We start from the raw sequence: 27,036 nt of genomic DNA, 5'->3' as shown, positions 1-27,036 counted from the left end.
ATCATGTTTTAGGAAATGAGTTTGAGATGATTTAAGCTTTGTGGCATGATGCGTTATCTGGCTGGAAGCAGCCATCAGGACATGGGTACACTTCACAGCAATACTCAATTAGGCTGTGGCATATTGAATAATGATTAGTTGGTACTAAGGGGCCTTAAGTGTGCCAAGAAACTACCACAGCATTGCACCAACACCAGCATACTAAACCTCCAGGCAGGAAGGATCCATGCTGTTGTTTATTGCAAATTCTGACCCTATCGTCCAAAAGGGGCAGCCGAAACTAAGCCTCAACAGACCATGCAACTTTTCTTTTTCCAATCTTTTTTTAGTTTAAAGCTGAAAGCAGTCTGGCCATTCAGCTCTGGTATCAAAAAGATATTTTCAACTAGACAAATGCCACCCATTAGATATTTTTTCTTTTTTGGACCATTCTCTGTAAACCATGGGGATGGTTGTGTGGGAAAATCCCAGTAGATCAGTAGACTCAGAGAAATACTCATACCAGCCAATGTGGCACCAACAACCATGTCATGTTCTGCTCCAGTCGGATGCTTGGTTGAAAGTGAAGCAGGTCGTCTTGACCATGTCTACATGGCTAAATACATGAAGTTCCTGCCATGATTGTCTGATTAGATATTTGTGTGACATGACATATCGGAAGGTAAAACTCCAATTAGGAAGTTGCTAAACAGATACAGATCTATCATAGAGCTGAAAACATAAATGATGATGGACTGCTTGTGACTCTTTTCAGGAGAGGCAGATGTGTGTTGTGACATTTCTGTGAAAAAGTCAATAGTAAAGTATTTACAAGGACAGCTAAACCTGTCAGTTTGAAAATGTGTCATTTTCAAAAATAATCTGCTGACGCATTCAGGCGAAAAAATATAGCTACCGGTGAAAATAGTTGATCACCGGCAGTCTGAGTCTCCACGCCACTGCGAGTTCCCTTCATCCTGCGGTGGTTTTGTTTGTGGCTCGGCTCAAACAAATCACCACATCTTGTTTGTACCGTGAATTATGTTTTTAATAGTAGACACTAATTACCCACGCTATCATCCCGTTACATTGTCTCTGCACGTCACGCCATTCTGGAAGGATTGCGCTGTTGTAATTACTGTAGGAAGTGATGCGTTTAATGGGATGCACTGACTGACAGTTTTAGTATTGAATATATGGTCTGGGTTTGGTAAAGGCTGCAGGAAAAAAATGAGCAGGGAGCGTTATTGTGAACGTATGTACTTGTGTTTTTTATTTGTAGCCTGTGCCGTGCTCTACGTGACGGTATGGACCTTTTTCCCTCGTCCTATGTATTGTGTGTCTCAGATTTAAAGGTTCTGCTCTATTCCACTTCTCTGCCGCAGGCCAGCACAGCTTTCAGTCTGCAGTGATGGAAGTTTATATTGACCCATAAATTAGCTATACTGCTCTGCCACATCCAATAGGGTGCTCTTAGGAAAGTCTGTCCCCTGTTAGCTGGGGATGTGAAACGGAAAGGCAAAAAAATTCTGTTGATATATTTATTTTAATGTGGGTTCAAACCCCTCACACTGTGTTGTAATTTTAAAAAGCAACTCTTGTCAGATGACATCTGCGAATTAGTTTTGGGGTTTTTTTGTTTATCTTTTGTGAAGTTCATCTCGCAGTTTGGTTTCCTGATCAGGATGAACATCACAACAAGACAGACCCGTGTGGACTGCCAGCTTTTTGTTCTGTTAATTTACTCAGGCGCTCCCCAGATGCTCTTTTTACACACACACAGCCAGGGAAATCTGCAGATTGCTGTTTCAGTCTGTTGCAAGCATCAGACACAACTACTCACGTCACACTAGGGGGTAGACTCACATGGACAGCTTCACTTCCTACGTTTCTGACAAGTATTTGATGAATAAAGCCCTGGTGTTGTGCTTCTTGTTGGTTGCAGAAGTTCAGTTGTGTTAGACTCTTGTGCTCGACCACATGACATGTTTCATCTGTTAAAGCATGCTCTGATTGGTATGCACAGCCTGTCAGAATCTGATTTAACAGTATCAGTTGCACAGAAATAAGGAATTAGTTCTGATAGAAATGTAAATTCTTCAAAGGAAAGAAAAAAGCTGGAGGTAAATCTGTCCTCATTACTCTAAGATGCTTTTGTAGTATGAAAGCGTAGAGAGTAGCAAGTTAATTACATTCCTTATCAGGTTACAAGGGAGAGTGCGCACAGGTTTGCTGTGAGATTAGCCTGTTGCTAAATGGTCAGTGGCTCCTGAAGTTGGTTTTAAACTGTGTTTGTTGCTTGGTTCGGCTGACTTGTTAGGCCTGATTCAAAGTCCTGCGTCATTTTGAGACATCCTGAGAAACACCAGATGGATTAGCATTTTATGATCAAGCAAAGTAATTTTTAGTACAACCTTGAGGCACTGCTCTCTACCACAAGGTGAATGAGAATGTGACTTTTGGGCAGCCTATTAAATCAATTATGCACAAGTTCTGATGGACAGAGTATTTCACGTTGAAATCCTTTTGAAAGTGAGCTGTGGACTTCAAGATTAACCAGGATGAACCTTTGATGATTCACGGTGGACTGTGTATCACAGGTGTCAAATAACAGGATGTGGTGAATGCTAAAACATGAGGTTTTAGCATTTAAATCCTCCCTCTGGTTATTCAAGATCCTGTCATGGTGATCCCAGCCTAAGCAGGGTATTCCACATGTCCTCAGCAAAGTTTCCTCTTATTCTGGAGGATCCTGAGGTGGGCCCCAAGCTAGATGATATATATAATCCTTCTAGCAGGTTCTGGTTCTACCCTGAAGTCTCCTCTGAGTGTGAACAATCTCCAAAGGAGGCACTCTAGCTTAACCCTCTGGGGTTGCTGGACGCGCCGGCGCGTCAAAATCACATGACCAATTTAAGACGACACAGCTATGAGATGCAGCACGTCAGAGTCTCCATTTCAACTTGGGTCGAAAGTGCGGACTTCAAACTATATACCAGTTTTTGAATTGTGTCGATGGGCCACGTAAAACCAGAGTTGTGATAAAAAATGCACGCGATGTTTTTTTTCTGAACAAAACAGTGGCGTTTACAGCGGGAAGAACGGTAAAACTGCATTTTCTACAGACAGCGCTAGCAAACACTCTCCGCTTGCGAGTGAAAAAAGAAAAAGAAAAAACACTCTTTCCCTATTGGTGTTAGAGTTTACCATGTCAGCCAATCAAAAAAATGATAAGGCAACATGTGACATTTGGTTGTTTAGGGAGAAGGGGAAGTTTTTAGGAGTGATACCCGCGACGGAAAGCGGGCGAGCGAAAGACAGAGAGAGAGCGAGTTTTCATATGTGAGACATTAGTGACGTTTAGCGTGTTTGGAGGCTGTAGTTAGTGTGTTGTGTAGTTATTGTCTTGTATTGTGTGTCAGTTAGACTGCTGAATTTCATATTTGCTCTAAAAAAGCCGTCAAAGGCAGATTCCAGTGTAAAAGCTGTTCCCACATGGAAAACTGGACTGATGCACCTCCTGCTGTCAGACCTGCAGGGTTTAGGCCTGTGGTGTTCTCCTTTGTCTTATACTGAACACAAACTACATTTTTTTGGACTGGCACAAATCATTTGTGTGCCTTCTTCTTTGATGCAGAACACCAACCAAACAGCAACTCAGGTAAAAGCAGAGGAGGGGGGCTATGTGTTTACGTGCATAACGAGTGGTGTTGTAACAGCAGGATCATTCACACGCACTGTTCTCCTGATTTGGAGGTTCTGGCAGTCTCGTGCAGACCTTTTTACATCCCGAGGGAGTTTACGGTAGTTATTGTGATAGCTGTTTATATACCGCCGGATGCTAACGTTGGCACGGCTCTCAGCCTCTTGCTCAACACCATAAACAAACAACAGCTTGCCCACCCCAATGGGGTTTTTATTGTCGCCGGCGACTTTAACAAAGCGTGCCTAAAGACTGTGCTTCCTAAATTTGTCCAGTTTGTGGACTTTGCTACGAGAGGAGAGCACACTTTGGACCATGTCTATTCAAACATCAGGCATGCTTTCAGAGCGACACCCCTCCCCTACCTGGCTGGATCTGACCACCTCTGCATGTCCTTCACCCCCACCTACACCCCCCTGCTGAGAAAAACAAAGCCCCAGACAAAGACAATAAAAACCTGGCCTGAAGGAGCCCTCTCTCAACTGCAGGACTGCTTCTCAACAACTGTATGGGATTTATTCTCCAGCCACAACCTCCAGGAGTACACGGACACTGTACTCTCGTACATCAGGAACTGTGTTGACAGTGTCACCATCAACAAAAGGGTCAGGGTGTTTCCAAATCAAAAACCCTGGATGAATAGCGAAGTGCAATCCCTCCTAAAAAGCCGCAACACTGCCTTCAAGTCAGGGGACAGGGCTGCGTATAGGGCGGCCAGGGCAGACCTGAGTAGAGGCATCAGGAAAGCTAAGGCTGCCTATAGGAGGAGGATTGAAGATCACTTTGCTGACAACGACCCCAGAAAAATGTGGCAGGGGATCAATCACATTACCAACTACAGAAGCAATAACCAGGCGACATCTAGGACTGATGCCTCGCTGGCTGAGGATCTAAACCGTTTCTTCGCCCGCTTTGAGACGACCAGGCCCTCAGCTGTCACACCACTTCCACCCGCCCCCAGCACTGGCACACTAACACTCAGGGAGCATCAAGTGAGGTGTGTTCTAAGGTCAGTGAATCCCAGGAAGGCGGCAGGTCCTGATGGAATACATGGAAAGGTTCTCAGAGCATGTGCTGACGAACTGACCGGAGTCTTCACTAAAATCTTCAACCTTTCCTTGTCATCAAACACCGTCCCGCCTTGCCTCAAAACCTCCACCATCATCCCCATCGCCAAGAAGACAGCTGTGGCCAGCCCAAATGACTACAGGCCTGTTGCACTTACGCCTGTAGTGATGAAGTGCTTTGAGAGACTGGTCTGTCAGCACATCAGGGCCGGTCTGCCTCCCACTCTGGACCCCCACCAATTTGCCTACAGGACAAATCGATCCACCGAGGACGCCATCACCATAGCGCTCCACACTGCGCTGAGTCACCTGGAGCACCGAGGAAGCTATGTGAGAATGCTCTTTCTGGACTTCAGCTCAGCATTCAATCATATCATCCCGGAGATCCTGGTCCAGAAACTGTCTCACCTGGGACTCTCCACCCCCATCTGCCTCTGGATCAAGGACTTCCTGACAAATAGACCACAGTCTGTCAGACTCGGCCCCCACCTGTCCAGCACCATCACACTCAGCACCGGGTCTCCACAAGGATGTGTTTTGAGTCCCCTCCTGTTTACGCTCTACACATCTGACTGCTCCCCTACCCATCTCTCAAACACCATCATAAAGTTCGCGGATGACACCACAGTGGTTGGACTCATCTCAAGGGGGGATGAGTCGGACTACAGAGATGAGGTCAACAGACTGACTGAGTGGTGTTCAGTTAACAAACTCCAACTGAACACCACGACAACTAAAGAACTTATCTTGGACTTCAGGAAGGGCAGAGCAGACCCGGCCCCACTCTACATCCACGGGAGCTGTGTGGAGAGGGTACATTCCATGAGGTTTCTGGGCGTGCAGATCTCTGATGACCTCTCCTGGACTGCAAATACCACGGCGATGGTAAAAAAAAGGCCCAGCAGCGTCTCCACTTTCTGAGAGTGCTCAGGAGGAACAACCTGGAGGAGAGGCTGCTGGTGACATTTTACAGAGCCACCATAGAGAGCATCCTAACGTACGGCATAACAACATGGTATGCAGGGTGCTCAGCTGCGGACAGGAAAGTACTGCAGAGGGTCATCAACACAGCCCAGAAGATCACTGGCTGCTCTCTGCCCAGCCTGGAGGTCACTGCAAACTCTCGGTACCTCAGCAGAGCTGGCAATATCATTAAGGACCACTCTCACCCCAGCAACCAACTGTTTGAACTATTACCGTCAGGCCGACGGTACAGGTCACATAAAACCAGGACAAACAGATTCAGGGATGGCTTCTTTCCCAGAGCTACCACCGTAGTAAATAAGCACAAAAACAATTGAACCTGCTTAGCTATACCATACCGTCACTGCCATTATATTATGCTGCTATTCATACTGTCATTATATTAATGCTGCTATCCTGTATATATCGTACTTACTATTGTTTGAGTACTTGCGATTATTTTATTGTACTTTTTATATTTTACATTTATATTTATTATTTATCTTGCACCAAGGGAGTGGCACTCCAATTTCGTTGTACTCTGTACAATGACAATAAAGGCTATTCTACCTGATTGTTCAGTAAATAGATTTAAATGGTTATATAAAAAACACCTGAGGCCTTGGCTGCATTTTTAGTTAAATAGTACCATATAACTTTGTTGTTTGCAAAACTTGTGCATAATTTTTAGAAATGTACAATTTCTATTTGCATTTCAAGTTATGAAAATGATTCGTTAAACATGTTTGTGGGTTTTACAGTAAAAAATATAACTTTTTTCTACTCGGATTTTGAATTTTTTGTCTGAATGTAGATCAACTGTGCTAATATAGTATACCAAAATGAAAAAATAACTCAAATTTCAGATATTTGAGGTTGTGCTGAAAATAATAATACCAAAAAAGGCAAGAAAAACATATTTTAAAGGTGAAATATAGAGGTAAAATCAAAAGTAGTCAAAAACGGCCAATTATACCCTGGACCCCAGAGGGTTAAACCAGCTGAACTCCTTTTAATACAAAGGAGCCAACCTCTTCACCCGATCTCTAAGGCTGAGGCAGGCCACAGAGCTCATTCTTCTAGTCTCTACCCAGAGCTCATGACCATATGTGAGGGTTGGAACGTAGATTGACTTTGTAAATCAAAAGCTCCGCAACGGCCCAGCGCAGTGCTTACATTACTGCTGATGCTGCACCTTTCTGCCTGTCCATCTCACGCTTCATTTTACCATCGCTTGTCCACAAGTTCCCAAGATCATTAAAACCTTTTGGCTTTACTGTTAATCTACCTGTCTTCATTATAAAAATAACTCAAGTGTTTTCAGTACCTCTCCAATAAGCTACTTTAGATCTACTCTGCGCTCACTAGAAAAGGGACTGACTTTTCTACTTCAGTTCATTTGTGTGTTGACTTGTAATTAACTTTTCACACAAAGACAAAAAAGTTGCTTTAAAATATATTCAGTAAAATACATCAGCCTAGCCCATATTAGGCTTTTTTAAGATAGTGTTTGCTGTTAGAACTGACATGTTGAAGTCGAAATGGGACTATTGCAGCTTTCTTCTTCCCCTCCATACACAGTGTTTCTGCCCCCGTTGAGGTATTTCCCTTCTCCTTAAAGAAAATCACTACAGTTGCTTTATTGATTGAAAAAAGCGCACTGTCTAGAAATAAGAGGAAATTGTTACTTTTGGTTAAGGTATAAGCATGTTACCTTGACTAGTCCCAATTTAATCCTATGATCACTTGCAGAAGTAATTAGCGTCATGAGAAAGAAAAAAGACTAGCAGGGGGCTGTTCTGCTTATATTCAGAATGACTGCAGATATTATTTCTTCAATTAAAACCAATAAAATGATCTGTTGATTATCCAGTACCTGAGTTAGGGTCTGATACCCACCCTGCCAGATCGTCCCACCAACAGCCATGTGATCAAACTCCCAAACTTTTCCTTGAGCATACTGCAAATGAGCAATTGACAAATACCCCCGCTGAGACGTTTCACATCATTACTTTGTGGGTAACTTGGGATCACCAGGAGGCTTATTCTTTACATCCATCTTCCTTGTCATTGATGATTGATCTTTTTCTGGCCAGGCAGTAGTGATTGGGACAGTTTCTCTCCATTGCTTTCTTTCTTTACCCATCAGATACTGCATTGTTTAATGAGCTTGCAAGTACAGCCTGTACTCCATCCACCTCTCATCTGTACATCAGCCCTCCGTGTCGCTCTTTCTCTTTGACATGTCATCTTTGTCCCTGTGCCCCCTGTTATGTCTCGTCCTTCTCGGGTTGTACACCAGTTGGCCTCTTCATTTTTCTTTTTCTGACATTTGTCTTTTATTCTCTTCCTCCTCTTTACTTGAATTAGCTGACTCCACCTCATCCTCTTTAAATCTCTGACAGTAGCCTGTCCTTCGTAGGTGACAGTGTGCCACACACTTAACGCCACACTGGGGAAGGTAGTGATTGGAGACGGTAGCATGGATCAGAATCGTTCCAACCATCTCTAGTGATCTTGTGCTCTTGTGCACAAGTGACCACTCACAGTCAGCTACTGACTTCAAAGTGATGTTGATGCATCTGAACGGTTGGGGGTAATTTTAGAAATCACATCTATTGGGTTTGTGATACTTAAGGACGGGAATTTATAAGAATTTAGTGATTCTGATTCCATTATCGTTATCACTTACTGATTCGATTCCTTATCAATGTCCTTATTGAGTCTCATTGGGGTCTCACTAGCTCTGCTTTGGGAGTCACCCGTATCTCCAAGAAAGCATATTAAAGATAAAACATGCAGAAAATTAATTGCATGCTGTGTTTTCAAATGTTTGTGCATGTCACCTCGTTGTTGTGATCAGCGTTGGGGTCATTACTCAAAAAAATTGATGAATTACAAGTATAACAGAACACTTTTCTTAAAAGTAATGCAGTATGTTGTTAAATTACTCCGAGGAGAAAGTAATTTGTTGCACTACTTATTACATTACGTTTGCATGTCTCTGTGAAATTATGTGGAAAGCATTGTCTCACAATTACCTTTTAAGAATATAAACAGTTTTACAGTTTTATCTGTTCTGGACGGAGATTGCACTTTGTCATTGTGCTCTCGTCTCTTTGTGCAATAATAATAATAAAAGTAATTTCCATATCCAGACAGCTATTTTTCTCCTTTGGGACACGAAATGAAATTGCTAATTGGCTAATTGTAGCAAAGGTGTAAAGGGAACAGATGAGTGGGATCGATAGGAATTGCAAGGAATTGAACTACTGGGAACTAATTGAGAACTGGTTCTCTCCAAGAACCGGTTCTCAACTCCCATCCCAAGTGATACTAAAATGATTAACTGTCTGAATTTCCAAATTAGACGGCAGTTATTTGCAAGCCTTTGCTGATCATTTGGTTGTAGTCAGTCTGAGATGGCCCATGATTGTTTGGGAGCAGGTGCGAGGCAGTTGCTTTGCGATCAAAAGTGGTCACCCAAAGGTTGAGGGTGTTGCACACTCAACCTCTGCAGTCCTATTTTTACTCTAATGTGAGTGAACCATGAGATCAGCTGCTGCTGCATCACAGACCTCGACCAGCCCTCCCCAAATAGCACTTCAGTTCAGGTCCTCATTGACAAAACATGAACATGAACTAATCATCAGTAGTGAGGCTGTTTGCTCACTATCTGACATATCCTTTACCGACAAGGAGACTGATAAAGGCATACAGTTGGTTCAGGTAATTTCCATCCTGCTTTAGCTCCGTTTTGTTGTTGGGATTATGCTTTTGATTTTTTTTTTTTCTGCACCTTTGTGATCAGCTCTCACGTCTTGAAGTAGGAAAGAAACTGTTCTAATATGTTTACTTATGTTTGCCATACAGTGAAATATTGATTTAAAAAGGAAAACAAAACACGTATTTAAAAAGAGAAGCTTTATATTGTAGATACTTTTATTTAGGCTAGGTGATAGATGAGTGACAGGTATGTGGGTTGAACTTTGAGCCACTGAGGCGAAGGAGAACATGAGAAACATTGCATTTGTTAGTATTGAGAAATTTAATAGAAGTAACAACACAGCATGGTAACTGAAAAATGTACCATATTTATTCCCCCATTTGTGCCAATGCTAGTAAATAAATAAATAAAATTGCAGATGATTATGTCAAAATATTTACTGTTACAATAGGTTTAACAGTACAATAGATTTCAACTTGTTACGATTCCATCTTTGACAATTTAGTAAATATGAAATTGATCTGACAATTGATAAATATCAGCTTCTGCCATTGTTAATCGTCACGTCAACGTCACTGTCAGTAAGGCTAATATTCACCAATTGCCGTGTTTGATTAAGTAAGTAAGTAAAATTTATTTATATAGCACATTTCACAGATAAAAATCACAAAGTGCTTTACAATAAGATCAGACATACAAGTTAAAATTAATTAAATTAGTTAAAAGCCCGTTTGTATAAAAATGTCTTCAGCTGCTTTTTAAAGGAGTCAGTAGAGTCTAGACAGCGTAAAGACAACGGCAGAGAGTTCCACAGCCTAGGTGCCAGTGCCTGAAAAGCCCGATCCCCACGTGTTTTAAATCTAGTACGTGGGACCACCAGTAGCCTCTGACCTGAAGACCTAAGTGCTCGGGATGAAGCAATCGTCAGCAACTGTGACAACTTCTGCAAAACAATATATTTTTTGGCAGTTTTCTGGTGTCAAGCCACCCATCAATCTCAAAGGTTATAGGGCTATTTAAACAATTTAAAATCTGTAATCATACAGTGTAGAAATATTATTCACAAGTGAAAAAAATTTATGACATCACAGTGGACATAGCAGTTCACCACAAGGTAAAATCGTAAATGCTTAGAGAAAATGAAGAGATGCATCTCAGATTTAACAAGCCTCAGTTTGCAAGTTAACGTTTATGAAAATACCATCAGAAAAGTGCTGAAAAGGTATGACTTGTTTGGGCAGATTTCAAATGGAAAGCAAAAACATGAAGCATGGCTCTGGTTTGCAAAGTTGGTGAAAACCAAACAAGGATACCAGGACCTTAAGAGAGCCGTGTGTGAATGGATGCCTACAAATCTCAAAAAACTGAAAGTGATATAAATAATGTATACTTTGTAAAGGTGGTTCTACAAGCTTCTGTATCTTGGGGTGTACTCAGTTTTATTTTTCACAACTGTATATTTTTGAAATAATTAGAATTTTCAGAGCAACGAGATTGTCTTGTCTTTGGGGTCCTATGGACTAGAAAAGCGCTATACAAATGCAGGCCATTTACCATTTGTCATTTGTACTTGAAAGGTTGGATTCGTAATTTCAGGTTTCCACAATATGCTTTGCATCAAACCCTGCCATCTAAAAGTGATAATGTGGGGGTACAGAGGGCTTTAAGTGATGTGCTTTTTGATTTGTCCTTTTTTCCCTCCAACGAAGACTGTTTCTCTACTTTTGTCTGGATCTCTGGAGTTAAATAACCTTTCTCATTAAAAGTGCTTTATTAGGCTGTCGCAAAACACTTCCACGTCTTAAAAAGCCACTTGTGATGTAGAAGTTTGAAATGTCAGTCTGGGAGCATATAGCAAGGACAGCTACAGAGAAAATAATAATTATTCCCCTTTGCGTGCATTATGGCTGCATAATAAAAAGGAGAGAGAAACGTTGGAAGGAATAAATGGAGACTGAAGAGAGACGAGAACAGAGAGAGTCCATTAGCTGCTATTAATTACCGCTGATTGGTATTCACAGACTTACTACTTCTGAGCCTCCAAGAGATCAATTCTCCACTCTGGACCTCAGTCAGCACACACAAGTAAGAACAAGTAAAAACACACTTGCCTGTTCCTTTGACCTCTCTTATTTTAACTCTAATATGATTTCCCCCCCCTATGTTAAAGAACAGATGTGCGCTTTCTGTTTTTTACGCTGCATTGTCACTTTGCTGTGTGCTTCAGGTTAAGTGCCCAGACAGCAGAATAGCCAGTTTGGGGAAAATTAGGTTTCAGATTATACAAGCTGTCCTTGTTTTTACAAAGTGTTTTCATAGGAAAATATTGAATCCCCTCCTTTTAATTGCCTTTCTGCGCTCATGACCTTGTCTGGGATGTGCCCGGCATGATCAGACGTGTTTCATATTTACATATTAATGTGTGGGTGTAATGGAAAAAACTAAAGTGTTAAATGAATGAAATTACTGCAGGTAATCTGAAGGAATGTGAACAAGTGGGCATTAGTTTCCATCTTGCTGACTTTCATGGTAAAGCTACATTCACGCTGAATAAAACATGACAGCTTTCTCGTTGCTGTCACATCAGTGCAGGAACATTTCAATGTGAGCATTAGTGTAGCAAGTATGATGCCTTTAAAAATGTGTGATTGTAACTTCAAACATGTAGCTTTTTGGTCTTTTCATGGATTTGATCAGGAGGAATAGACTTTAAATAACAGCGACGGATTTCTTTGTTTTTTTCTCTTTGATGCAAACGTCTAAATAGGCAACATACGCACTTCCTGTTGCTCAGTATGGGTCAGAAAATCCAAGACAATGTCAATGTGACCTTTTACTTTACTGCACTGCTGCCAGTAGACAGGAGTAAAGATTCAGGAGGAACAGGAGTTGGTTAGACAGCCTTTGAATAAGAGGCCTGAACTTGAAGTTTATTTTTATTAAATCCATTTACTGGCAGAGACCAGAAGAAAACATTTCAAAGTGGCCAACGAAAGTAAATTGATAAATGTGCCTCATTTTTTTCCATTATCTTTCTGCGATGAATCGTATTACTTTTACTTGAGCCATGACCCAGTTTCTCCACAGCAAGTTCTCTGAAGCGATTTTGAATATTTTTCAGCTTGATTTTACCAAGTCAGATAAACAAAGCATCAGTCTTACTTTAGTAACTTGAGTATTTAAAGTTGGGCTCGCAGTTGAAGTTGAATCTGAGGACTCAAGCTAACATGAACTTAACTTTTTCCCCTGAACGAGTTCAAGACCGGATTTTTATTGTCATATCATATTCGCAAGATATATCGATACTTTACCTTTTTATAGAAATAGTTTGATGTTGAGTGACATTAAGTCTTCCTTCGGTAAAGCTGTACCAGTGTTTGCATCATCTGTCACTGCACTCTCTACGAGCACAACCCCGCCCCTACTTTACCTCTCCCTATTCATCTCTGATCCACAAAGTTCTCCTGTAGTGTTGAAAGAGACACGGTACTGTTTGAACTGTGCAATAAAACAGAACGTAACCATTGCATGTGTAGCAACAGTCGACCAAGTCTGTTCAGTTGTGGAAGCAAGATGGCAACAAGAAGAAATTGCTCTTTTCAAACTCAAATTGCTGGTCTATCACTGTCAATTTGAACTCGTCAGGTCATACCAACTCTTTATAGTACAAAAGTCACACAGTAAGTAATTGAGGCATTTGTAGCCAAGTAACCGCTGTGTAGTTTGAGGTAAAAATAACAATTTTTTAAGTAGTCTCGTTGATGTGACAAAACTGTGGTGAGTTGTTGCAAAGAGCTGAGGGAAGACAGGCAAAGCAGCTCTAAATACACCATACGCTTTATGTTTGCTAACTGCTAAATTATGTTTTGATAGTGACTTCCTATCCATGGCAGTACAGAGTCCTGAAAAAGAAAGTTTTCAAAGAACTACATACTACACAACATGATTCCGTAGCTTCTAGAACCACCTTTGGCAATCATAACCTGAAGTAATGTCTTGATGCATGCTCAATCATCCAGGTAAGTAAATCTCCAAAAGTTGATTCTGTTCATTTGGACGTAGCGTTTTGTGGGAAAAACATTTCGTCACTCATCCAAGTGACGTCTTCAGTCTCAGCTGACTGCAGGTTTCCCCAATCTTATAAACAGTGCATTTGCATAATGACTGAAACCAGCTAACTGAAGGAAGAATGGTCTGAGAGGTCAGTTCTTTAATCTTAATTGTTCAAATTCTCGTGACCATTGATCAACAACGACTGATTGAAATAGAAAAGAATTGGTCTGTTATATTTGCAGGTGTGCTTGTGATCATTGTCCTGTTTCATGACCTAATTTGGGCTGAGCTTTAGCTATCAGATAGATGGCCAGATAGATTTGACTCTATAATACTTTGGTGTCCAGAAGAGTTCTTGATAGATACACAGGTCCTGTGGGTGCAAAACAAGCACAAATCATCACCTCCTACACCAACGTGCTTGACAGTTGGTGTAAGTTGTGTTTTGGTTTTCAACTTCGGTCTAACCAGTCCAAAGGACATTGTTCCAGAGGTGTGGTTGTTTGCGCAGATATAACTTTTTAAACCTAAGTTGTGCTGCCATGTACTTTTAAGAGACGTGGCTTTCTACTGTTTACATCACCATGTTTCTTAGCTCCTGACAGTATGTCCAATGCTGTCAACTGCAATTGTATTGTGTCTCATGAAATTGCAATTTAAAGAAACTGAAATGTCCCCAACTGAGTGAAAACGTTTAACCCAGTGAAATCATCCAACATCTGAATGAAATCTGCAAAATTGTCTAAAGTTTCCTGAAGAGTCCATTGGCCCCTTAGTGAGAAACCAGCAGTTAAGTTTGTGTTTGACCATTCAGCCAGAAAGTATAGAAATATGATTTCGGGTCCATATCATCCAGCTCTACATATTCCTACATTATTATTATACTTTAAGCCAGTGTGGCTAAGGCTTGGTTCTGATACAATGCAAAGACTCCAAGGCCTTCTTGGATTGAACAAATGGAGAATCAAATAATTTTGAAGTTTCTTTTGGTCAGGAAAAAAAAAAACTTGTCATAGGTGGCTTTTCATCCCTGGGAAGGGGTTACAGGCCACGGTAAAAGCCTGCCACTGACAAAGAAATTGGCTGCAAGGCTATGCAGGATATATGAGAAGGACAGAAAAAAACCGAATCCACCGAGAATAAAATGGCTTTGAGTCATTTTTGCACGGTATCCCTGTCGTCGTGTCAGAGCTGGAACTGGTACTAATCTAATTTGTTTCGCTGCAAGACCAGTTTTTATCCCTTGGAATCAATTAGAGCTTGTGTCCATCCTGCCCTGCTTGCAGGGCTCAGCAGAAGCTTTGGGGAAGCATTCGTCCCTACTCCTGCTGTTACTGTGTGACTGCGGAAGAAAATGCATTGTGTATTTCAACAGAAGCTGTGTACGTGTCTTGCTGTGAGCTGAGGGTGTGCTGTCAGCAAACATTTATACTCTGTTGTAAATAAAGTTAAAAAGAAACCGAGGAATGGTCCACGGTGGATAGGCAGCACTAACATAGCAGAAAATTATCCAAAGCGCTCTCACCAGGGCTGGCGGAAAATGATGAGAAAGCAAAGGAGTTGGGCTGTGAGATGGAGAGAATGGCAGTGAATGAAGGGGAGAAAAACACACTATATATTGTAGATAGAAAAGCAGTGGATAAATGTAGAAAGGGGAAACAGATATGAGTAAAGCACAAGAGAGAAGAAAAGAAAAAGATGAAGATGCTTTTCCGGGTGAGGGTGACAGACGAACAGAGAGATGAATTGATGTGACTTAAGTGAATGCAGAGGGACTGGAGAAGTGTGTGTTGCGTTAACGGCCATGAAGACAAAGAACTGCTGTGGCTGCTCTGAAAGCTTTGTCCTTCTAATGCACAAACGAGCAAAGCCAAGCTTGCACCTGTGTGCACCTTCTGAGTGTGTACGTGAGAAAGAAAGAAAGAATTCCTGTGGCATGAGGGCAAAGTGTCTTGCTTTCCTACCCCCGTTATCAGTGGCATGCTCATTGATTCCAATGATGTGCCTCGACCTTATTTACCCTCAGACAGAAAGTCTGCACACTTTAGGAGCACAACATGATTCCTTTTTGCTGTCTTCAAACCTTAAGAAGATTAAAAAAAAACAAAAACAATAAAATTACCTCATAAAAGAGGAAAAGCAAAGTAACAGTATTTTTATGCCTTAGAGTGTGTGTGTGTGTGTGTGTGTGTGTGTGTGTGTGTGTGTGTGTGTGTGTGTGTGTGTGTGTGTGTGTGTGTGTGAGAGAGAGAGATAGGGAGAGATGCGCATTCAAGGTTCAGTCACCCCATTTGGGCCATTTTCCTACACTGAAATTGCCTTGTTTTCCACATGGCTGCACAGCTCCATAACACTGAGTGAGTTAGTGGAATGCAGTCGGCCACTCAGCAAGAGTAGACTGACAGAATTTGGTTAATGAATTAAAAAAATAAAATAAAATAAGAAAAGTGTGTTCACACCAATCTGTTTCTCCTTGAATTATCAATCTTTCCCATAAGCCCTACATGGATATGTGAAATCAAACAAGTGTTGCTACTTAGACAAGATCTCAATATCTCTTTGCAGTTTAACTGATTATAGCCTGTTTTATCCTCCAGGAGTTGTATTTTTTCACAAGTTTACAAGTAATTTCTTTTAATAATTTAGGAACGCTAATTAAAAAAATGTGGGGGGGTTAACTTCAGGAAAGAACCTGTTGAAATATTTTGTAGAAAGGTTGTCTGGAGAAAAAAATTACTAATTAAAATTACAACTACATCTGTTAAACATGGCAGTAATATATTTTAGTAATGAACAGTGCTGAGCAGTCTGGGCCAGCGTGTGATGTCAGACTGATAAGGATCAGATGCAGAAGAATGAGCTGACGGCATTCTGCTGCGTTTCCTCTGGGTTGTTGCGCGACTCTTGTTTGTGTGCCTCATTCACGGAATCTGCATTATGATCCAATCTATCTATATTCATTCGTCCCAAGCAAACTTTGTTTTTACAGTTGTGTGCCTGTGCAGGAGGACAGTCCATGCTTGGGCCTCGTTCTTGTTCTTTTATATCTTTTCAAAAGGAGGTGGAGAGAGTCCATGCTGAAGTGTTGCGGCTTTTTTAGACAGGCTTATATTTACCAATACGATCCAAATTTTGCTGCCTCTGAAAATAAGTTAGAAAAAGTGTATAATCGTCATTCAGCGGAGGGGTCCTTGAGCAATACTCCACTGACATGCTTTCCACCTTTTTGTATGTTATGTTTAAAAAGAAGATTATAGGGCAGAAAAAAGGCAGCTCTCTAGAGAGGTAGCTGAATATATAGCTCACTATCTAGTCACAAGGAACTTGCTGATTAAGGACATGTTATTATTTAATAAATGATTTAAGAATGGAAGTGTCCTTTGATAAACTTGATGTACATTTTTCCTGTGTAGACTCTTCTGTAGGCCGTTCTTTTCTATGGTTTTATTTTTTGAGCAGTTCTGCAGTTATAGTTGCCACATGAGTACGTGTTATGCATCAAACCACACTCTCTATATATATGAGGACAATGCAGGGTGGTGTGACCTATCATTAATGTTTAATTGACCACTTGTGGAACAAATGGAACCGATGCAGCACACACTTGCTAATACTTGTGATTATTTTTAGTCTGCTGCTTTCTTTGTCTTCTTTCTAACGTGTTACTATCTATGTATCATAAAACATACCTAACCAAATAAATATAAACACACACGGATCACCCACAACATTAAAACCACAAATAATGTCCTACTTTTGTCTGTCCCCCTTGTACTTACACAATAGCTCTGACCTGCTGTGGCATGAACAAAAGACTGCTGGGAGGTCTCCCTAGTTGTTTAACAATGATGTTTGTTGCCAGACATAACAGTTGAGAATGCCAGGACTCTCATTCAGTGGCTGATCGGTGGGTTTTTAAAACTGCTACAGAACATTTCCTGCTGTTGTAGGAACAGTTATGTGAAAACCAAAATGAACACACCTTTGTTCACCAGAGTGATTGCAATAATCCCAGAATAACCTCAGTTAAAAGCACAGTTTATATAAGATGATCTGGCGTTGCCCACTCAAGGTCACAGGCATACGCATGGCGATTTTCTGTCAAGATGAATTACGCCCGGGTTTATAGAGGTGTACACCGGCTAATACATCGAGATTTTTACTTTTACAAAACTCAGCGAAATAAAAGATGGCGAAGTTGGCGGCCAAAAAACACAATTAATCCAGAGCAGCTCTCTTTGGTGCACCACGCGAAGCGATTAATCACACAGTGTAAGAGGCGAGTGTGTATGAAGAAAGCCGAGGCAGCCAGCGAAGTGGCAAAAAAGCCACTCTTATAAATTTCCGTTCATTCTTTTTGTTTTGTGATTGGTCTCAGCGTACACAGATCCACTTACAACCTCAGCAAGTGCGACCTTGCCGAGGATATAAGTGGATCGCTCGGCTCCTCACTCAATCCTGTGTTGTTGTGGGGCAGCAGATAAATGCTTCTACAGTAAATGATATTTGATTTGAGCACACTGACACACACAAGCAGACAGCTGGGCGCTGAAGCGACTCATGGTCCAGTCAGCATAGTCTGTGCTCATACAGCCTTTTACTTTACACATACACACCTAGCATACAGGGTCTTTGCTAGATGGGCAAGATATATATATATATATATATGCATTATATATAGTATTGTGACTGTTTGACATTGACTTGTATGACCCTGGACACACACACACACACACACACACACACACACACACACACACACACACACACACACACACACACACACGTACGTGCATATACAGACATTCACACAAATGCACATATGCAAAAAAAGAGAGCCTGCTTTCAAGCACACAACAATTGGAATTCAAATGGTGATCGCTGGTGTCTACTGCACTCTGCTAAGGCACTGTCTGGCACACACACACACACACACATAATATCATCATTCAGGAGGCAGCTAGCCTGTCCTGAGCTTTAACATGTCCTTGTCTCTTCTGTTTGGAGTCAGCAGGATTGTCCCCCCACCCCACACACACACACACACACACACACACACACTCGCGCTCTCGCTCTCGCTCTCTCTCTCTCTCTCTCTCTCTCTCGCTCTCTCAGATGTTTTCATACATACTAAAGCACATCCTCCTCTTATATCACATAGTTGCCTGTCTGTTATTACTGGAAAATACGTCGAAGCATCCAAACACCACGCTGTAATCTGAAAGACTACTCTCCTATTAATATGTGACATTTTAAGTATTTTGCTGTCCCACTGACTCACTATCACTTACCATGAGTGAGCAGTCGTGGTCTGACGTGATCCATTTTAAAAGCAGCCATCTGTTCACGTCCTATGCTGCTCTTTGTTTTTTCTCTCCTCTCAGTCATGTTATTTTACCCTCGCAGAAAGGGGATGTTCAATCGCTCAACATGTTTGCATCTTTATAATTGATTAGAGAAGCATTCCAGTAGCTTTGCTTGTAGTAAAATTTGTGTTTTATTGATGAGTGATTTGATTGAGTGTTTTGAGCCACTGTAATATACTTTTCTGGTCTTATATGAACTTCATTAACATCAAATTTTAATGTCTAGGATATCTTTCCTTTTATTAGCTGTGGCAGAACTTAAAATACCTCAAGTATCTGACCTTGTTTACCACTCCTGTGAAGTGGTCCCTCTGAGACCACTACCAGGCAGCATTAATGGACAGGTGTTTTTCAGGTTGTGCTCTTTATTCAGCAGAGTCCTTATCTGTAATGAATTTGCTTTACTGTCTGTCGTTGGACAAAGCTTGAATTATTGATTTTCTGGTGCACTGACTTTTGTTCTGCCAGATCCCGCTTTGTGTACAGATTGTATCCAAAGCGTTTTAAAGTGCCACACACTGTCCCCTATAAAAATATTCAGTCCAGCAACAGTTTAATGCTGAGAAAAGCCCTCAATACCCTTTAATTGTTTGTTTTCTTTTCCATTATCTATCACAGTGCTAAAATTAAGCTATTTTCCACATTTTACTTGAACAAGCTTCTGAAATCTGAATAAATTCCACTTGAGTGCCATCTGAATGCTGCTTCAGTGGAAGGAAACAGCTAAAGGAAGTCTGACCTCTTGTTCAAAGGACTTACCATTTGTCACTCTCCCAAATTGTCTTAAATTCACATGCTGACCACAAAGTACTGCAAAACATGGCTTTCTTATTCTATAATTTTTTAAAAATGTAATTTTATTTTAAATGATTTTAAAACCACGAAACTTCCCGAGGACCTCCAAGTTTAAAATAGGTGGACTTTCTTGCCCACTTCTTTCCATGGAAGAATGATATGAAAGCTGACCACTATCAAAAAGGAGTATGTGTCATTAGTCATGTTTTGAAGTGGTGCCTGAAGCCTAGAAGCAAAAAGGGAGCAGAACTAACAGCTAACCTTTTGTTGTCCTTACTTGATATCTGTGTGTGAGAGATGCTAATTAAAACTGCTGAGCCGCAGTTAGTTTAAATCACTATAGCTTTCAAAGCATCCTTGAATCATCCTGTGGTTGAACGAGGAAGTATATCTCATTTTGTCTGCATTTCAGCTGCTTTATTTCTGCACTGTGTATGACAGCACGCTCAGCTAAACATAACAACACTGAATATGTTTGCATTCAGGTGTCAGTTTGGCTTAAATTGAATTAGGAGGCTGAGTCACTCCCTTCCTGCCACTAGTCATAACTCCAAATGTTGTTTTTATTTGAGACTTTTAAGTGAAAAGAGCCGAGCGTTTTAATGCAAAATGCAAGCCTCAGAGGTGAAAATAGTGGGAGTTGAATCAGTTAAGATTTTTTTTAAATTATTATTATTTGCTTAAAAAAACCCACTGCAACACAGAGAGGTTAATGTCACTGGTGACCTCATCCACTGACACCCACTCATGAATATCAAAAAGCCTTGAGGCTTAAAAGCTTGATTTTAACTCAGTAAAGTTCAAAGTGCCATAACCCTTTGAACTCTGAAAGAAGTTTAAAATGTGACAAATTTATATGACAAGCAAAAGAAAAGCAAAAGCAAAATGCATTTATGTATTCACAGACAAGTGTTACAAAGGCAATGAAATAATGGAGTAATGGATGGAAACAATACAAAATTAACAGCTAGAAAAGCGAGAACACTGGAATATCAAAGCAGGGGAGAATTTATTGGATGAGAACTGCAATAACAACAGGATATACACTCATCTGCCACTTTATTAGGTCCACCTTGCTAGTGTTTTTGCCTCCAGAAATGCCTAAATTCTTCTTGGCCTAGTTTCAACAAGCTGCTGGAAACATTTCTCAGAGACGGTGGTGTCACACAGCTTCTGCAGATTTCATATGGAAGACGATCTGTTTCACCACATAGATCTTGTGACTGTGGAGGCCATTTGAATCATTGTCATGTTCAACCAATCTGAGATAATTTAAGCAGGCATCAGGAGACCAGTAGCAGCGTGAACTGCTATAATGCAGGACTGATCCAAGCTTTTGCGTTTACACCAAATTCTGACCCAGCCATGCATTGCTGCAGTTTAGTTTTGGTGAAGCTGTGTAACTTGTAATGTCAGTTTCCTGTTTTAGCCAACAGCAGTGGCACATGATGTGATCTTCAGCTGCTGTAAGATGTAGTGGTTGTGGTCTTCATAACTTGATTGTAACAAGTTGTTATTTGAGTTACCTTTGCCTTCCATTCAGGTCGATGCAGGAAAATCCTGGTATATCCTAGTATTAGTACCAGCATGCCACGTCAGTCTTTCTTGCTCATTGTGATCCCTGGTTTGAACTTCAGCAGGTCATCTTGACCATGAAAATATAGCAGTAATGAAGAATTACAAATGTTAAAAAATCAAATCAAATCTGGTACACCCATTGCCCAAAATTAAAAGTTAAGCTGACTTTTAAGAAAATCCACATGGGCAGATCTGAGGGAAGCAGACAGAGAAATTCAAAGGTCATATAACACAGTCTGAAAGGTTCGATCACCCCAGGTACTTTTGCTTTTGTTCGGGACAGTGTACTTCACCTTAATCTGCAAGAAAGATGACGATTGAATGTGAAGGAGATCGGCAAATGTGTAGAAGACAAGTCCCCTACCGAAAAAACTCTATCCGTTAATGGAGTCTAATAAGAAAAAAAATACAAAAGTTGTGTGTGATGTTTATCACTAATCAACTTTAACCTCCTAGGACCTGCCGTCCACATATGTGGACATCACATTTTAGGTTGTCCAGACCAAAATACAAAATTTTGCTCTACAAGGGCCTGACATCCACTTACGAGGACATTATACTGCCACTCTTCTATCGAAATTTTAAACAAATATCTTCATATGTGGATCTCATTTTTCTTAGAAACAGAAATCGGGTAAAAAAAAAAAAAAAAATCTGGTAATTCTTTGTTTTTACATTCATCAGGTCCCAATATGTCGAAATATCAAAGAGAAATTAAACATGAATGCCATGAAAGAGTTCGGGTCTCAGGAGGTTAAACTAAAAGTTCAATAATGTAAATAATAGTAATAAAAATGATGATTAGAACAACATTATGCACCTGGGTTCAGGGATTGTGACTGTCAGGTGTGTAATGGAAGAATGAATCTGTCTCCGAACATAAATTGGTTCTGTACTACATCTTCTAATTTGGTTTCCCGATCTCTCTCTACATGTGTCTCCTTTCTCTTTGTATTCGAATTTTTCTATTGTCCTTCCTGTCTGTGCCCCTCTCTGCCTCCCCCACCACCCGCTTCTTCTTCCTCTCACTGTTCTGCCTTAGCCCCCCTAACACCAATTATACTGTGTCAAATCCATACATGTCAGTTTCCAGATCCCTAATCATCCCTTCTCTCTTTCATCTGCAAATCCTTTGTTCCTCCCTCCTCCCTCTTTTCCCTTCTCTGTAACCTTTCTTCTTTGCTCCTCGGCCTATACCCCACCCCTCCGTCTGCTCCATGTACACACAGCAAATCCTCCTCATCCTTTTTCCGGTTATCTCTATCACAGTTACCTCTCCATCTTCTTTTGATTATTTATTCATTTCCCATTTAAATTTTATACACTTTTCCTTTCTCTGTAGTCTCACTCAGAGAGGAACTTTGTTGGGTACATTCGTGTGAATATCGTCTCATGTTTGAATAAGTTCCCATGTCACTTTTCATTAGAAGTCACAAAGACTTTGGTGTTTTACTGGGCAGGCTCTACTTAGCAATGTCAATTTTCTATAGATGATCTTGTTTACAATCCTGTCTTTCTCCAATATTTAGAGTTAACCAAGTGGAACATGTTCATTTTCTCTTTTTTACCACATTTTACTAACGAAACTGAACTGCTAATAAGCTTCTGCGTTTTATCTACCAAAGCTTTTTATAGAATAAAGATTAAAAGTGGACTCCTTTTAACATGCTGCAGCAACAGACCAAACCAAGCCAGTGGAAAAAAAAAATGAACCCAAAAACTTTCAAGCTGCATACTTTATCTCATGATACAGTAACTTAAGCATTCTCTGTCAGAGTATGTGCTTAATATGTTAATATCCTAATTTTTTTGAGCCTATTTTGGTTTTAGCTTCAGTTTCCTGTTCCCTTTCAGTCGATTCACTCTTTACGACACATAAGTATGGGATATGATGCCCCCTCTATTCACACCTTCAGGCAGATGACCTGTGATGACATGCACAGGGCCCCACCTGCACATATGTACCTTGGTCATCACAGTCATCCCTCAGTTCTTATGATTTTTACCTCACTACGAATACTTCTGCTCTGCTGGGCTAGATAGCTGTTGCTAATTAGCTCCTTTGCACTACAGCGATCAGCGCAATGCATTGCATGTCTGCCTGGGGATTGCTCACGCTAGGAGCTAAGCCTGTGTGTTTTGTCGCCAGCTCTGTCGCTTGACCCTGGAAAGACAGGTGAAGTTTGTGGAACAAGTGCTGGGACGGACAACTGTCGCACGCACTACCCTCTCCTCTCTAAGTCTAGGCCCCTGGCTTCAATTAGCTGGGCTGACCTCATGGAATATGTTGATGGGGGTTAACCGAAGATGAGCCGAAACCATGCAGGAGCGCTGACCAAGCCCGTGCTTCCCATGCTTGGTCAGCGCTCCTGCATGGTCCCCATAAGTTCAGCTCGACTCAACTCAATTTGGTTCTTGTGGGTGTTTTCATTAGCAGGTAGTACCTGGTACCAGGTGTTTTTTTTGTTTTTTTTTTTAGTTCTTGCTTTGCTAGGGCTTCCAAGTGACCTGAGTAAGTACAAAAATGTGATGTCTACAGACTGCATGCCATCACTTGGCCAGTCACTCAATGAGTCATGAGATTGACTCCTTTACTCCTTCAAAACCGCCATTTAAAAAAACAAACAAACAAACAGCAACGGAGTAAATGGGTGCACAAAAAGTCTGACAAAAAGGCATACACCTGCAGCAGGTATACCATCGACGTTCCCCATTGTTGTGCTAAAAAAAGAAAGAATAAAATTGTTTTTTGTATTTACTCATGTGTAGGTAAGATTTTATAGAGGGGGTTTTATTATCCATGATTTTATTTTAATATTACTGTAAAATTGGTGATTTTATTTTTAGTCCCCAGTTATCTATAACCACAAACCCTGAAGTAGGGCCAGTAATGCCAAACAGGCATAAATAAATATGGAAGTCAGTCCAGGAGTATTACAGATGTGTTCCTCCCCCACCCAAGAACATCTGTTTCAGTGGCAGAAAAGACACATAGAGGAAGTTGTGAGTGTTTTGACTATAGTGTATGAGGGAGGCAGGGCTATGCGAGAGGGAGCGCAAGAGGGTGAGGAAGCAGGGGGAGGGGTTTGTTTATTTCAGGGGGAGGCAGGAAGACAGAGATAGGAAAAGAGGAGAGAGAGGGTGACTGAGAGAGGAACAGGAATGATGGAGAACGTGGGACGCTCGTTAGCAATATGAGCAGCGGCCGAGACACCGGAGACAAACGCGGCGAAGGAGAGAAGGATGGAGAGACGCACGGGCGGATAGAGGCAGAGCGTGTGTCGGTCCTCCGCTCGTCGCCCAAACAATGAACGTGCTGTGGTCGCTGCCGGCAACACATCGTCACGGCAACCGGAGCCAGAGGGGTGCGCGCTGAGTGAGAATAGCAGAGAGGAGAGAAAGAGGAGGAGGTGGAGAAGGGGGTGTGGGGGGTGGAGAGGGATAGAAAGAAAGATGGTGTCTTCCCCCAATAGTCAATGTGCGAGTTTTTACATGGCTCCTCTCTGCGCTTGATCATGTGTGTCTGTGTGTGGTTGATGTGTGTTACTGGCCAGTTGTCTGACACCATGATCTTCTGTAACCATCTAGGTGAATACAAGAAGGATGAGCTGCTGGAGGCGGCAAGGTGAGTACCAGAGTCTGCATGCTCTTCTTTGTTTTCATTTTTGTCATGCTCCCTCTCCTGCTTTCTTGCCTCTTTAAGCCTCCCTCTCATCTCTTGTTCCCCTGCTTACTTTCTTCTCAGCTTGACTCGCTGCTGTGGTTTCCCGTACCCATTTCTACTCTTCATGTATCTCCTTTCGCCCTCCACGTCTGATACCCTTTATTTTATTTCTCTGTTGTTGTTGTTGTTTTTTCATCCTCCACACTCGTTTGTTGTTTCCCATCAGAGTTCTCTTATTTCTGATTTCCTGCATGTTCCTGTCACTCATGCTCTTCTCTTCTCTTCTGTTTACTTGCCTCCTGATTTTTTTTCTTTTCTTTGCTTCCTATTTGTCAAACCGTTTATCACTTGAGCCTCTTTTTTTTTTTTTGCACACACACTCAGCTCCCACACTAGACAGGTTTTTCAGATATAGAAAGCTCAGTACTTTTGAGCCAGTGACACTTGTGCATTTTGGAGGCATGTTATGGTTGCAGGCAGTGCATGTGGGCTGTGAGTGTGTGTGTGTGCACTTGTGTGTGTCTGCCTGTTTCCATCTCTGGGCATGTGGAAGTGGAAAAGCTTTCATTTAGGATTGCGTGTGGGTGGCTGATCGCTCCAGTAGACCCCCTCCTGTCTCCCGCTCTTCCAGCCATGCACAGATGCACACACACACACACACACACACACACACACAATCGTAAGGCAGCAGCTGGCCCAGTATAGCATTACCACTGTATTATGGGGTCAGTAGGCTGTTTAAGTGTGAACTGTGATCCCACTGTGGCGCTCTCACAGCTGAGCCACTGACTGGCTTATCACACACGTAATTTTCCAGAATGTTTTTATTTTTTCTTGGTGTGTGTGTGTATGTGCGCGCGCGCGTGTGTGCGCGTGTGCGAGCAAAAGAAAATTTTTTTTTAAAATTTCTCTTCTTTTGTTTTTAACCTTTTCATTTATGGGCCGGATAGCTTTCTTGAGGAGTGCAGTGGCTCAATATATTCTTAATGTATGTGACAGCAAATATTAGACAAGGCAGCTGATGCAGAAAGATGTCTGCCCAGTGAGGCAAATCTGTCCCTTTAAGGCCGTCAGTCAGCTGACAAGAAACTCTGTGGTGATCTGTAAAATGGTATCTGATGATGATGGTGATGCTACTTGGAGGGAAACAATAAGTGTCACTCCTCACCTCGTTGGCACTACAGGCAAAACAGGAAATTCTCCTTTTCAGCAGTTGTGCCAAAATCTTATTTTCACTGATCAATAGCTCAATCATACCCACCGATCAGCTGCATTACATGTAGCATGCCACGTTAGAAAAATCAGGAGGTGTACTAGTTGCCAAAACAACCAGCAACTGTGATGTTACTTTGGCACACACCATATTGCAAAAACAACCACAACGATAAACTGTTTGTAACCCTGCTAGCTTCTTGTAGCTAATAGGCAACAACTGTACTACTATAAGGTTTTAATGGTGGAGCTTACGTGCTTTAAACATACAGATTAAGTGCATTGGAACCTTTTTAACAGGATGAAAGTTGGATGTAAGTTGCAGGTGGGCTGTTGCTTTAGTCAGGGCTGTGAGTGTAAAAGAACTGCATTTCTGAAAACATTAAGAGACATAGCCTGAAGCTGGTCCATTAATCAACTTAAATGGTTTGAGAAATGTATTGGCTTATTCTTTTTTTATTTTTGCAGTCAGCTGCTCGGTGTAACTTCCTGATAGTGGCAAGAAAGCAGCGTAACATATTTCAGAAAATAGTGAGATATTCCTTCAATTTTTGACTAATTTCAGATAATATTCATGGCCACAGTGTAAACAAATATCCAACACATCATGCATCAAAAAGGAAGTCTCTCTTGTATTTGCTAACAGTCCTTGGAAAAGAAATAGAAGGAAAAAGGGGAAGCCACTGCATACTGGAACTAGAGGTGGACAGGAAAAATTGCAGAAGAAGAGAGCAGGAGGAAAATAGAGGAGATAACTATGAGGAGGGGAGAACTAAGAGATGGGAGGTAATGGTGGTTGGAATGGGGTGAAAAGCAGCTACGAGAGTGAGGAAACATGGAAACTTCACTCTGGGAGAAGGACTGGATGTGAATGTTGTTTTTTTTTTTTGTTTGGTTTTTTTTTTTAAATAGAGTATGAAAAATATAGA

General features: G+C 41.3%; 1 protein-coding gene across 1 annotated transcript in view; it reads left to right on the top strand.

Annotated features, from left to right (window-relative positions):
- The window catches only part of tnksa (tankyrase, TRF1-interacting ankyrin-related ADP-ribose polymerase a), a 109,524-nt gene that overhangs the window by 17,919 nt on the left and 64,569 nt on the right, over positions 1-27,036 (top strand). Inside the window, exon 5 of the mRNA XM_085463368.1 lies at positions 24,820-24,856. Within this exon, the coding sequence (XP_085319494.1) occupies positions 24,820-24,856 (37 nt within the window). The remainder of the gene's footprint in view (positions 1-24,819; positions 24,857-27,036) is intronic.

Source organism: Copadichromis virginalis, linkage group LG7 (genome assembly GCF_057382275.1).
Source record: "Copadichromis virginalis isolate Kocher_CV1m ecotype Utaka linkage group LG7, C_Virginalis_male_GT1.1, whole genome shotgun sequence".
Lineage (NCBI taxonomy): Eukaryota > Metazoa > Chordata > Actinopteri > Cichliformes > Cichlidae > Copadichromis > Copadichromis virginalis.
This window is presented reverse-complemented; position numbering and strand designations above follow the sequence as displayed.